Source organism: Procambarus clarkii, chromosome 62, assembly GCF_040958095.1.
Source record: "Procambarus clarkii isolate CNS0578487 chromosome 62, FALCON_Pclarkii_2.0, whole genome shotgun sequence".
Classification (NCBI taxonomy): domain Eukaryota; kingdom Metazoa; phylum Arthropoda; class Malacostraca; order Decapoda; family Cambaridae; genus Procambarus; species Procambarus clarkii.
Genome location: NC_091211.1, coordinates 27,034,736 through 27,046,978, shown reverse-complemented (window position 1 = coordinate 27,046,978; position 12,243 = coordinate 27,034,736). Strand labels below are relative to the sequence as shown.

The following is a 12,243-nucleotide window of genomic DNA, read 5'->3' as shown; positions in this document are numbered from 1 at the left end:
ATACTTCACATTGTAACATAATCGGTCAATCCGTTCCAAAATGAGACTTGCCACTGAACCACTGAAAACGTTTTCGAAGATTCAGCCTTGGTAAGGTTAAATCAGTCCGTCCTCCAAACAAATATCCAAAAGTGATTCCATGCACCCGCCAAACCCCCTGTTTATGAATGAAAAGCGGTTTACACACGACTCACAACTGCTGACGTTCGAACATATCCGGAACAAGTGTTTCGCTGACGAATTTTGTTCGAATCACAACGCTGTAAATGCTTCACCCACGGACTACAAATACTAATAATCGCCAACAGAACCTAAACACCTAACCTAACCTATGTCTATATATGCATAATAGGCTAATATAATATTAATATAGCTTTGAGAAAATTCTTGTTTTGAATAAATAGTATGTAAAAATTTATGAATGGACCTGTGGGGTCGACCGCTGGATGTAATGGAGTCGAAGACGGGTTGGGTTAAATTGTCTCACTTGGGTTCGTACGGTACGGTTTTTGTTAGGCAAAAAGTTTGTTTTTATACGGCAAATCGAAAGAAAGGGTTGGTGCGTCACTCAACAACTCATCCTTAAGTCAGGTCTAATATTGGAAAATATAGTGGACCCACAGCTTTTAAAAGGCCCCGGGTGTGTTGTGATGCAGCTTGGTAAGATGAAGATGCACTCGCTCGCGTGGACGCCCCTCCAGCAGCTCTCTCTGCCATAGCGTGTTGTGCAGCGTATGCAGGCGTGCAGCAGCATCCTACACGTGCAGCTGGCAGTTGGCATGGTAATAGTGCCAAACTGGCAGTCGTGAGTAAGTCAGCCACACAGAGACAAGTGACAGACCTGGTGTTAATGACACGGTTCTATTGTGGAAGTCACCGTGTGGCGTCCAGGACTCGTCTCACAAGTGCTCTCCAGCCCTCTATTGCGACCCTTCACAATATAATAACGGAACCATCAGTCTGCAGTTAATATTTATGGACATCACGCGTGTTTTATCCGCGAGGCTGGGGTTGTGCGGGTGTTTGGAGGTGTTTTGTTATATCTTAGGCGTAGTCGCCCTGACGGTCGGTATGTTGTACCACCTTAATGACACTTTTTAAGTCTTCACAGTGAGTGATCTCACAGGATAATTACACACTGCCAAGTGCAGCCACCACGTGCAGCCACCACGTGCAGCCGCCGCCACCACAAGCTGCCACCACCACGTGCAGCCCCACTACCACAAGCTGCCGCCACCACGTGCAGCCCCACTACCACAAGCTGCTGCCACCACCACGTGCAGCCCCACTACCACAAGCTGCCGCCACCACGTGCAGCCCCGCTACTACAAGCTGCCGCCACCACCACGTGCAGCCCCGCTACCACAAGCTGCCGCCACCACCACGTGCAGCCCCGCTACCACAAGCTGCCGCCACCACCACGTGCAGCCCCGCTACCACAAGCTGCCGCCACCACGTGCAGCCACCACCACGTGCAGCCCCGCTACCACAAGCTGCTGCCGCCACCACGTGCAGCCCCGCTACCACAAGCTGCCGCCACCACGTGCAGCCCCACTACCACAAGCTGCTGCCACCACCACGTGCAGCCCCGCTACCACAAGCTGCTGCCACCACCACGTGCAGCCCCGTTACCACAAGCTGCTGCCACTACGTGCAGCCACCACCACGTGCAGCCCCGCTACCACAAGCTGCCGCCACCACGTGCAGACACCGCCACCACGTGCAAATACCACGTGCAGACACCACCACCACGTGCAGACACCACGTGCAGCCGCCACCACGAGCCGAGGACACGTTAGATTAATCAGTTCATTAAAATTTATATTAAATGTCACCACAAGAGTTGGCAAGTGTTGTATTATTTACATAATGTCTAGCATTATTGAGGGAGAGCGAGTATAAACATGGCGTCGAGCTATGTACTCAAAGCATCAGAGATTTATATAGTCATCAACATTCTAGAGGCAAAGGAAAGTCTCGTAGGATATGAGAACAAAAAACGTGATTCAGGTGACGAATTTACTCGCCGCCATGTTTGAACCCGGGGAACTGGGTCACCCAGACTAAAGGGAGAAAATTCAGGTTGTGAAAGGTTCCCTTCCACCCGATTCCCATGGCTGAAGTAAACGCAGTGATCCGGCCGAGTCATCTCTCTAATGGACGCTTTGTGGTAATCGTATGAAGGCGGCCGTGGTTCCATTGAGCAACAGCGCCCTTTGTGCACACCCGTCCAGGAGCGCCAGCCTGCAGGCAGGAGGCACAAGTGTAAGGGGAAGGGGGGAGTAGTTCACGGTGGGGTGGGGGGTGGACACACTAGTTAAAGTGTTGGTCTTGCCGGACAAAAACAGGTGCTGGTTTACGGATTAAGACGGACACACGCGGAGTGATAAGGTAATCAAGAATAATACAAAGACAAGAGGCAGGTGTCAGTGGGTGTTGACATTTTAAATCATTTGTCAGTCATGGAGGACACACATGTGGAGTCTTCCAGCACTGCAATAATAATAATAATATAAAAAAGTCTGAGCTTTGACAGGTCTTAAGCCTGACACATAGCTTAAAGGAAATGAAGTTTACGTTAAGATATCATTCGTCGAGATGAATATAACGTGTTATAAAATGTCGAACACGGAGAATTTAACCCACCCAGTGTCACCTCTTCTGTCGACTGGTTCTCTCTCTCCAGCAGACAAAAATCGAAATATGACCCGCACAATCTTTGTCTCTCCCTTGGGAGATCGACCAGCGCTCTTCACCCCGCAATGATCGACCAGAGTCCTCCGCCCCCGCAATCATTGACCAGGGCCCTCTGCCCGCAATGATCGATCAAGGCCCTCTTCCCGCAATGATCGACCAGGGCCCTCTGCCCACAATGATCGACCAAGGCCCTCTGCCCACAATGATCAACCAGGGCCCTCCGCCCGCAATGATCGACCAGGGCCCTCTGCCCGCAATGATCGACCAGGGCCCTCTGCCCGCAATGATCGACCAGGGCCCTCTGCCCACAATGATCGATCAGGGCCCTCTGCTCGCAATAATCAATCAGGGCCCTCCTCCCTGCAATGATCGACCAGGGCCCTCTGCCCGCAATGATCGATCAGGGCAGAGCCGGTCGGCCGAGCGGACAGCACACTGGACTTGTGATCCTGTGGTCCTGGGTTCGATCCCAGGCGCCGGCTAGAAAAAATGGGTAAAAGTTTCTTTCGCCCTATGCCCCTGTTACCTAGCAGTAAAAATAGGTACCTGGGTGTTTGTCAGCTGTCACGGGCTGCTTCCTGGGGGTGGAGGCCTGGTCGAGGACCGGGCCGCGGGGACACTAAAAAAAAAGCCCCGAAATCATCTCAAGATAACCTCTGCCCGCAATGATCGACCAGGGCCCTCAGCCCGCATTGATCGACCAGGGTCTTCTGCCCGCAATGATCGACCAGGGCCCTCTGCCCGCATTCATCGATCAAGGCCCTCTGATCGCAATGATCGACAAGAGCCCTCTGCCCGCAATGATCGATCAGGGCCCTCTGCCGCATTGGTCGACCAGGGGGCACTCTGCCCGCGTCGACCAGGGCCCTCTGCTCGCAATGATCGACCAGGGCCTTCTGCCCGCAATGATCGACCAGGGCCCTCTGCCCGCAATGATCGACCAGGGCCCTCTGCCCTGCAATGATCGACCAGGGCCCTCTGCCCTGCAATGATCGACCAGGGCCCTCTGCCCTGCAATGATCGACCAGGGCCCTCTGCCGGCAATGATCGACCAGGGCCCTCTGCCCTGCAATGATCGACCAGGGCCCTCCTCCCTGCAATGATCGACCAGAGCCCTCTGCCCACAATGATCGACCAGGGCCCTCCTCCCTGCAATGATCGACCAGAGCCCTCTGCCCACAATGGTCGACCATGCAGGGTCCTCTGCCCGCAATGATCGACCAGGGCCATCTGCCCGCAATGGTCGACCAGGGGACCTCTGCCCACAATGATCGACCAGGGCCCTCTGCCCGTAATGATCGACCAGGCCCTCTGCCCGCAACGATCGACCAGGGCCCTATGCCCACAATGGTCGACCAGGGCCCCTCCTCCCTGCAATGATCGACCAGGGCCCTCTGCCCACAACGATCGACCAGGGCCCTCCTCCCTGCAATGATCGACCAGGGCCCTCTGCCCACAATGATCGACCAGGGCCCTCCTCCCTGCAATGATCGACCAGAGCCCTCTGCCCGCAATGATCGACCAGGGCCCTCTGCCTGCAATGATCGACCAGGGCCCTCTGCCCGCAATGATCGACCAGGGCCCTCTGCCCGCAATGATCGACCAGGGCCCTCAGCCTCGCAATGATCGACCAGGGCCCTCTGCCCGCAATGATCGACCAGGGCCCTCTGCCCGCAATGATCGACCAGGGCCCTCTGCCCGCAATGATCGACCAGGGCCCTCTGCCCGCAATGATCGACCAGGGCCCTCAGCCTCGCAATGATCGACCAGGGCCCTCTGCCCGCAATGATCGACCAGGGCCCTCTGCCCGCAATGATCGACCAGGGCCCTCTGCCCGCAATGATCGACCAGGGTCCTCTGCCCGCAATGATCGACCAGGGTCCTCAGCCCCGCAATGATCGACCAGGGCCCTCCGCCTGCAATGATCGATCAGCGCCCCGCAATGATCGACCAGGCCCCACAATGATCGACCAGCGCCTCACAATGATCGACCAGGCCTCGCAATGATCGACCAGCGCCCCACAATGATCGACCAGCGCCCCGCAATGATTGAACAGCGCCCCGCAATGATCGACCAGCGCCCCGCAATGATCGACCAGCGCCCCGCAATGATCGACCAGCGCCCCGCAATGATCGACCAGCGCCCCGCAATGATCGACCAGGCCCCGTAATGATCGACCAGCGCCCCACAATGATCGACCAGCGCCCCACAATGATCGACCAGCGCCCCGCAATGATCGACCAGCGGCCTGCAATGATCGACCAGCGCCCCACAATGATCGACCAGGGCCCCGCAATGATCGACCAGCGCCTTGCAATGATCGGCCAGCACCCCGCAATGATCGACCAGGGCCCCGCAATGATCGACCAGGGCCCCGCAATGATCGACCAGCGCCCCGCAATGATCGACCAGCGCCCCGTAATGATCGACCAGGGCCCCGCAATGATCGACCAGCGCCCCGCAATGATCGACCAGCGCCCCGTAATGATCGACCAGGGCCCTGCAATGATCGACCAGCGCCCCGTAATGATCGACCAGCGCCCCATAATGATCGACCAGCGCCCCGCAATGATCGACCAGCGCCCCGTAATGATCGACCAGGGCCCCGCAATGATCGACCAGCGCCCCGCAATGATCGACCAGCGCCCCGTAATGATCGACCAGGGCCCCGCAATGATCGACCAGCGCCCCGCAATGATCGACCAGCGCCCCATAATGATCGACCAGGGCCCCGCAATGATCGACCAGCGCCCCATAATGATCGACCAGCGCCCCACAATGATCGACCAGCGCCCCGCAATGATCGACCAGCGCCCCGCAATGAACGACCAGCGCCCCATAATGATCGACCAGCGCCCCACAATGATCGACCAGCGCCCCGCAATGATCGACCAGCGCCCCGCAATGATCGACCAACGCCCCGCAATGATCGACCAGCGCCCCGTAATGATCGACCAGGGCCCCGCAATGATCGACCAGCGCCCCGTAATGATCGACCAGCGCCCCGCAATGATCGGCCAGCGCCTTGCAATAATCGACCAGCACCCCGCAATGATCGACCAGGGCCCCACAATGATCGACCAGCGCCTTGCAATGATCGACCAGCACCCCGCAATGATCGACCAGGGCCCCGCAATGATCGACCAGCGCCCCGCAATGATCGACCAGCGCCCCGCAATGATCGACCAGCGCCCCGTAATGATCGACCAGCGCCCCGCAATGATCGACCAGCGCCTTGCAATGATCGACCAGCACCCCGCAATGATCGACCAGGGCCCCACAATGATCGACCAGCGCCTTGCAATGATCGACCAGCACCCCGCAATGATCGACCAGCTCCCCGCAATGATCGACCAGCGCCCCGCAATGATCGACCAGCGCCCCGCAATGATCGACCAGGCCCCGTAATGATCGACCAGCGCCCCACAATGATCGACCAGCGCCCCACAATGATCGACCAGCGCCCCGCAATGATCGACCAGCGGCCTGCAATGATCGACCAGCGCCCCACAATGATCGACCAGGGCCCCGCAATGATCGACCAGCGCCTTGCAATGATCGGCCAGCACCCCGCAATGATCGACCAGGGCCCCGCAATGATCGACCAGGGCCCCGCAATGATCGACCAGCGCCCCGCAATGATCGACCAGCGCCCCGTAATGATCGACCAGGGCCCCGCAATGATCGACCAGCGCCCCGCAATGATCGACCAGCGCCCCGTAATGATCGACCAGGGCCCCGCAATGATCGACCAGCGCCCCGTAATGATCGACCAGCGCCCCATAATGATCGACCAGCGCCCCGCAATGATCGACCAGCGCCCCGTAATGATCGACCAGGGCCCCGCAATGATCGACCAGCGCCCCGCAATGATCGACCAGCGCCCCGTAATGATCGACCAGGGCCCCGCAATGATCGACCAGCGCCCCGCAATGATCGACCAGCGCCCCATAATGATCGACCAGGGCCCCGCAATGATCGACCAGCGCCCCATAATGATCGACCAGCGCCCCACAATGATCGACCAGCGCCCCGCAATGATCGACCAGCGCCCCGCAATGAACGACCAGCGCCCCATAATGATCGACCAGCGCCCCACAATGATCGACCAGCGCCCCGCAATGATCGACCAGCGCCCCGCAATGATCGACCAACGCCCCGCAATGATCGACCAGCGCCCCGTAATGATCGACCAGGGCCCCGCAATGATCGACCAGCGCCCCGTAATGATCGACCAGCGCCCCGCAATGATCGGCCAGCGCCTTGCAATGATCGACCAGCACCCCGCAATGATCGACCAGGGCCCCACAATGATCGACCAGCGCCTTGCAATGATCGACCAGCACCCCGCAATGATCGACCAGGGCCCCGCAATGATCGACCAGCGCCCCGCAATGATCGACCAGCGCCCCGCAATGATCGACCAGCGCCCCGTAATGATCGACCAGCGCCCCGCAATGATCGACCAGCGCCTTGCAATGATCGACCAGCACCACGCAATGATCGACCAGGGCCCCACAATGATCGACCAGCGCCTTGCAATGATCGACCAGCACCCCGCAATGATCGACCAGCTCCGCGCAATGATCGACCAGCGCCCCGCAATGATCGACCAGCGCCCCGTAATGATCGACCAGCGCCCCGTAATGATCGACCAGCGCCCCGCAGTGATCGACGGTGGGAGCGTCACATGACCAAGACCCCCCAACACTTGCGGGTGTAACAGGAGAGCAAGGCATTAGAGGTGGTGCTGATCCTCTCCCACAGGCGAGGCTATACTCTCTCGCTCACCATAAACTTCACTGTGGTAAAAGTTAGTGTCTTGTCGCGCCAGGGAATAGCTTCGTTATGCTAATTTGCATGCACATTCGAGATGCTGTGTTAGTGTTTCAGATGTTCGCGGTATACTTCAGGTGTGGCGGTATACTCCAGGTGTGACGGTATACTCCAGGTGTGACGGTATACTCCAGGTGTGACGGCATACTGCAGGTGTGGCGGTATACTCCAGGTGTGGCGGTATACTCCAGGTGGGGTTACATATTAGCGTGACTCTTCTGGTCTCACTCCAGGTGTGTTGGTATACCAGTGTGACACGCTCTCGTGTGGTCCTTAAGGAGGCAGTATACCTCCTAGATCTAATACTGACACATAGTGAAGGACTCCAATCCCTCTGAATTTCCACCCCATCTCTCAAGCTGTCCTGGACTAAACGCGAAACACTAACATAATGGCCAGCGCAATAAAGGGAGCTCGGGTTTAAAATGTCAGCTGGGTCAGTGATTTAATGTGCGTGCGAGTGAGGATAGGTGGAGGAGGGTATATAGTGAAAGTAACAACCAGGGATAAGGGTTCCACCACATTTGTCTTAACTCCAAGAAATGACAAATGATTGTGACACTATAGCCAGAGCGCCACCAGGTTTGGGTTGCTGTTCTGTTCACTACAGTGAAAACACAAGAATGCGTTACAGGAGGCAGTTATGGAGTGCAATAAATACTATAGTTTGTGTATCGAGGCGAATGGACATAATATTTATTTATTAAAGTTTGTTCGAAGCGATACTCCATTCTACCAGGCATAGATGAATGGGAACGAACAGTAGTGTAGTTAAAATAAATTTTATCGATCCACTTGCAAGTCTGCGTTCAATTCCCGATGGTGTAAGTCAAGGGTGGCAACCAATGGCACGCGTGCCAAAAGTGACATGCAGGATGAGATTTTCTTAACAAAGTAATTTCTATATATCACTCACAAGGGATTAAGAAAGAATAACTTTAATTTCCTTTTATTGCGATTTAGCCAAATAAAAGGATTATGAGACTGAGCGCTTTAATGTATTGTGAAAACTTGGAAAACTTCTGGCTGACCGATCTCATATAAGAAAAATCAGAATTAGTGTTTATTCTTTGGCTGATGTAAAAAATTGCGACTTTAAATTGTGTGGGTATATATGGCAGAGATAATTACACAAAGGCAAATAAAAAAAAATATGCACGCTATTAACAAGGTAGAACAACCTTCAAGTAAAATTTCCATAACTAAATTTTACATTCATTCAGCTTACAATAATCTTACAATAATCACTGAATATTCTTCGATTTTACCGCTCTAATGTCATTTTATTTGAAAAGGTTTGCCCAATACTTCAAAAGACAAAATAATATGTTTGCCCAAAATTTCGGTTGACACGAGAACATTTTGCGCCAAAGTTTCGAAGATTTTGGTGCGCACACGTGAGAGGTTTGGCCAGCCAACTTAAGACCCCTGGTCTGAGTGGAGTCTCACACATGTTTTAGATTCAGCTACTGGGAACAAAAGTTCCAAGTAGCACAGGCATGACGGGCTAAGGTGAGCCCGTGGTGGACTTACCTGGTACAGGAGCGGGGCTGTAACTGAGCTGCAATGTTGTTGTTGATTGATTGATAAAGATTAAGCCACCCAAGAGGTGGCACGGGCATGAATAGCCCGTAAAATGTTGTTGTTGTTTTAGATTCAGCTAATAATGCCAGCGTCCCTAAGTTAAGGGACACCAAAGGTGGTGTACCTCACCACTCGCACTGGCATACAGTCTTGAAAGTCTGAATGCTTATCTCAGTAGTTACCTAACTTCTTGTACTTAAGGGTTGCAACAGGGAGCTTCTCATTCCTTTAGCACTGGACACCAAAGTGTCTGGGCGCCGGGCCTCGGCAACCTAGTACGTGGTTTATTGCTCCCTCAAGTCTTAGACATTGTATATATCTTCCGTTAGCTTCGTTCTAGATTTACAGTCGGGGGACCAGGGTTTGATTCCCGGGAGTTAGGCAGCTAATGTGGAGTTGCATCCTGGGAAAGATCAGCAGTTCCACTTTGTAGAGACCTCAATACAAGCCTAGAATTATACACGGGTTCCCAGTCCCCAACAACAGGAATTCATATATTACCTTGTAATGATTAGATGCCCAAGTGTGGTTAGGTGAAGATATAAGTGAGGTGAAGCAGTTAGAGAGCAGGTAGAGCTGAAGAATGCCAACGTTCCGCACCACACTGACTTGTGCCGCCCGATACCGCCGCGCCGCCATTATTTGCGTTCGACTGTGAACATTGCTTGGCTTACATATTCGAACCGTATCTCATCAAGTGCTTCACCCATGTTTTATAAATGTTGGAATCATTTCCAACATTAATAAAACTATAAACTATAAAAAATTAAAGTTTTTTTTATTTCTACGTTTTAATACTCGGAACGCGCGCACGAGCGAATGTGCTCCACAAGGCGGCCATAATTTAACTTTTTTAATCTTGCACTTCCATAATCTAGCTGTTTATAATTAACCGCACAAAACTATATTATACTGGTATAATTATTCTTATTTTTATTTTAATATTATTTGCTATTATGTCAAAAATATGAGAAATGCGAATTATACTATAGCTGTGATTTGTATAATACGTTGTCTGCATTAATCTGTAAATATAACTACTGTTCAAAGAATAAACTTTAGAATGAGCGTTGGAAGGTCTTGGGAGCTGCCTGGGACCTTGGCAGCGCTGCGGGTCCCTTGTCAGCAAGTCTTTGAGGCTCGCAAGTGTTTTTGTTCACTAAACAACGTGCACAGGAGATCAAGGGGAGTCGTGGCCCAGCCAGCCTCCTCTGCCGCTCCTCGCGCCTCACATCCCCACCTAAATCTCCTAACACTATTTGGTAACATCTAATTTGGAAATGTTATTTGGTATCAGCCAATTTACTTGTACAATTTGGTAACATTCACTCTCATACTTAGCAACATTGCAGTTGGAATTGGAAGTAATTATCAAAAGAAGGCACCAAACCGGGAAGGCAGTTGGAATTGGTAGTTGGCAATGTTATAATCCTGTAACGAACGATTATGTTACGTTGTTGGGTAGATTAGATACACAGTGTGTAGTGGGTTTCATATTTATTTAGTAGTCTCGGATACAGCAGTGTCGTAGACGATGAGATGGAGCTTGGAGCAGAGCAGAGCTGAGTGAGGTAGGAGTCGCGGAGCTCTATGTGGGAGAGCGTTGTAGCCGGATGCGGTCCTAATCTGCTGTCTGGTTCTGTGTCGAAGCTGTATAGCGTCTTGGAGACGATTAGAACTGCCTATGCCGAGTGCTACATTCTTTACTGTGGAAATTGTACTGTTGGTTATTCACTTTAAGCTTGCTTATATTTGGTGACTACACCTCAGCTTCCTCCACTAGGATAGGAGGATGGAAGAACTGTTACCTGTAATTAGGGGAGAGATTATAGCTTCTGCAATTAGGGCTAATTAGTTACGCCATTAAGCCAATGAGAAGTTGGAGTGAGTATATTGTTTGTACTCGCTACAATCCAATTTGGTAACACCGATCGTGGTAACATTATAATTAACTTACGGTTACATTATTTTTTTATTGTAATGGACATTTATTAATTTTAATATTTCGATAAAATGATCGAGTTCCACAAAAGAGCATTGCCTCCTGTCGCCCTTACTGCGGTAGCAAACCCATGGAATTCCTTACCCGCCGAAGCTGTGAATGACCAGACAAGTCAAGACCAAATTCAGAAGGATCTTCATCAATAATGGAGGGACCCTTGACAAGCCGCCAGCTTCCTTTCCCCATCGAGGCTACAATATAGTCAAGATATAAATTATTTACCCCCCAGCTAAATTCCGGTTATATACATATCCACGAGATGCTACTACAATTACTTACCCGAGAGCATCATCAATCTAGTGGCCTCGGCTGGGACAGGAAGCCGGCGGTTTGTCAACGTCCCCCCCCCCTCCCACCTCCATTTTTTCTGATGATTTTTCCAGCTGGATGTTGAACTGCAGTAATGTTATAGAATTTATGGTTTCGGCGCGTAGGCGGTTCTACGGGTTTAATAAATTTTGTCGGGGACAGGCAGCATGTATGTATGTTAGTCTTATATAGAGGTCCCCCAAAGTCGAAATGCTGACCATCTCCAGGATGCAACCCCCACAACAGTTAACTAATTCCCAGGTACCTATTTTCTACTAAGTGAACAGTGCACTAGGTGAAGGGGCACGTGTCCAACCATTTCTGTCCCGCCTAGGATTCCAACCCGGAATTCCCATTTGTGAGTCGAACAAACCCAGCTGTACTACTAAGACCCATGGGTGAAAAAGCATCTCCTTGTTTCTGTCCTACATTATGGCTCATTGAGAGTGAAGCTGTTGCCTGCGTATGTATTACATTGACCTTTTAAAAAAGTTGTATGGAGTCATACAGAGTGCTCTGCCCCCAGACAACACTCGGTACCATTACTCAAATCTCTGAATATGTTAGAATATGTTAGATTATGTTTGATGAAGTCACTGCACATCCTCTCATGTGTACTCAATATGTTTAAAACTCTGAATTGTAATGTCAATCCTGACCTTAAAAGCTTCTTAGAAGGTTGTAACAGAACCCATGGGCACCACACCAGAAACAAATACCTATTTGATATTCCAAGAGTACGACTTAATCAAACTAGAAATGCTCTACAAATCAAGGGACCCAGAATGTGGAATGACCTTCCCAATCATGTCAA

General features: G+C 52.0%; 2 protein-coding genes across 2 annotated transcripts; both read left to right on the top strand.

Annotated features, from left to right (window-relative positions):
• The first annotated feature begins 4,867 nt into the window (after positions 1-4,867).
• LOC123766672 (defective chorion protein, FC106 isoform-like) lies at positions 4,868-6,106 on the top strand. Its single transcript, XM_045755951.2, has one exon. The coding sequence runs from the start codon at positions 4,868-4,870 to the stop codon at positions 6,104-6,106; it is 1,239 nt and encodes a 412-aa protein (XP_045611907.2).
• Positions 6,106-7,392, top strand: LOC138354367 (defective chorion protein, FC106 isoform-like). Its single transcript, XM_069308539.1, has one exon. The coding sequence runs from the start codon at positions 6,106-6,108 to the stop codon at positions 7,390-7,392; it is 1,287 nt and encodes a 428-aa protein (XP_069164640.1).
• The last annotated feature ends 4,851 nt before the right edge of the window (positions 7,393-12,243 follow it).

Excerpts from the sequence above, each read along its gene's own strand:
- LOC138354367 (XM_069308539.1), top strand. The coding sequence starts at position 6,106 with ATGATCGACCAGCGCCCCACAATGATCGACCAGCGCCCCACAATGATC.
- LOC123766672 (XM_045755951.2), top strand. The coding sequence starts at position 4,868 with ATGATCGACCAGCGCCCCACAATGATCGACCAGCGCCCCACAATGATC.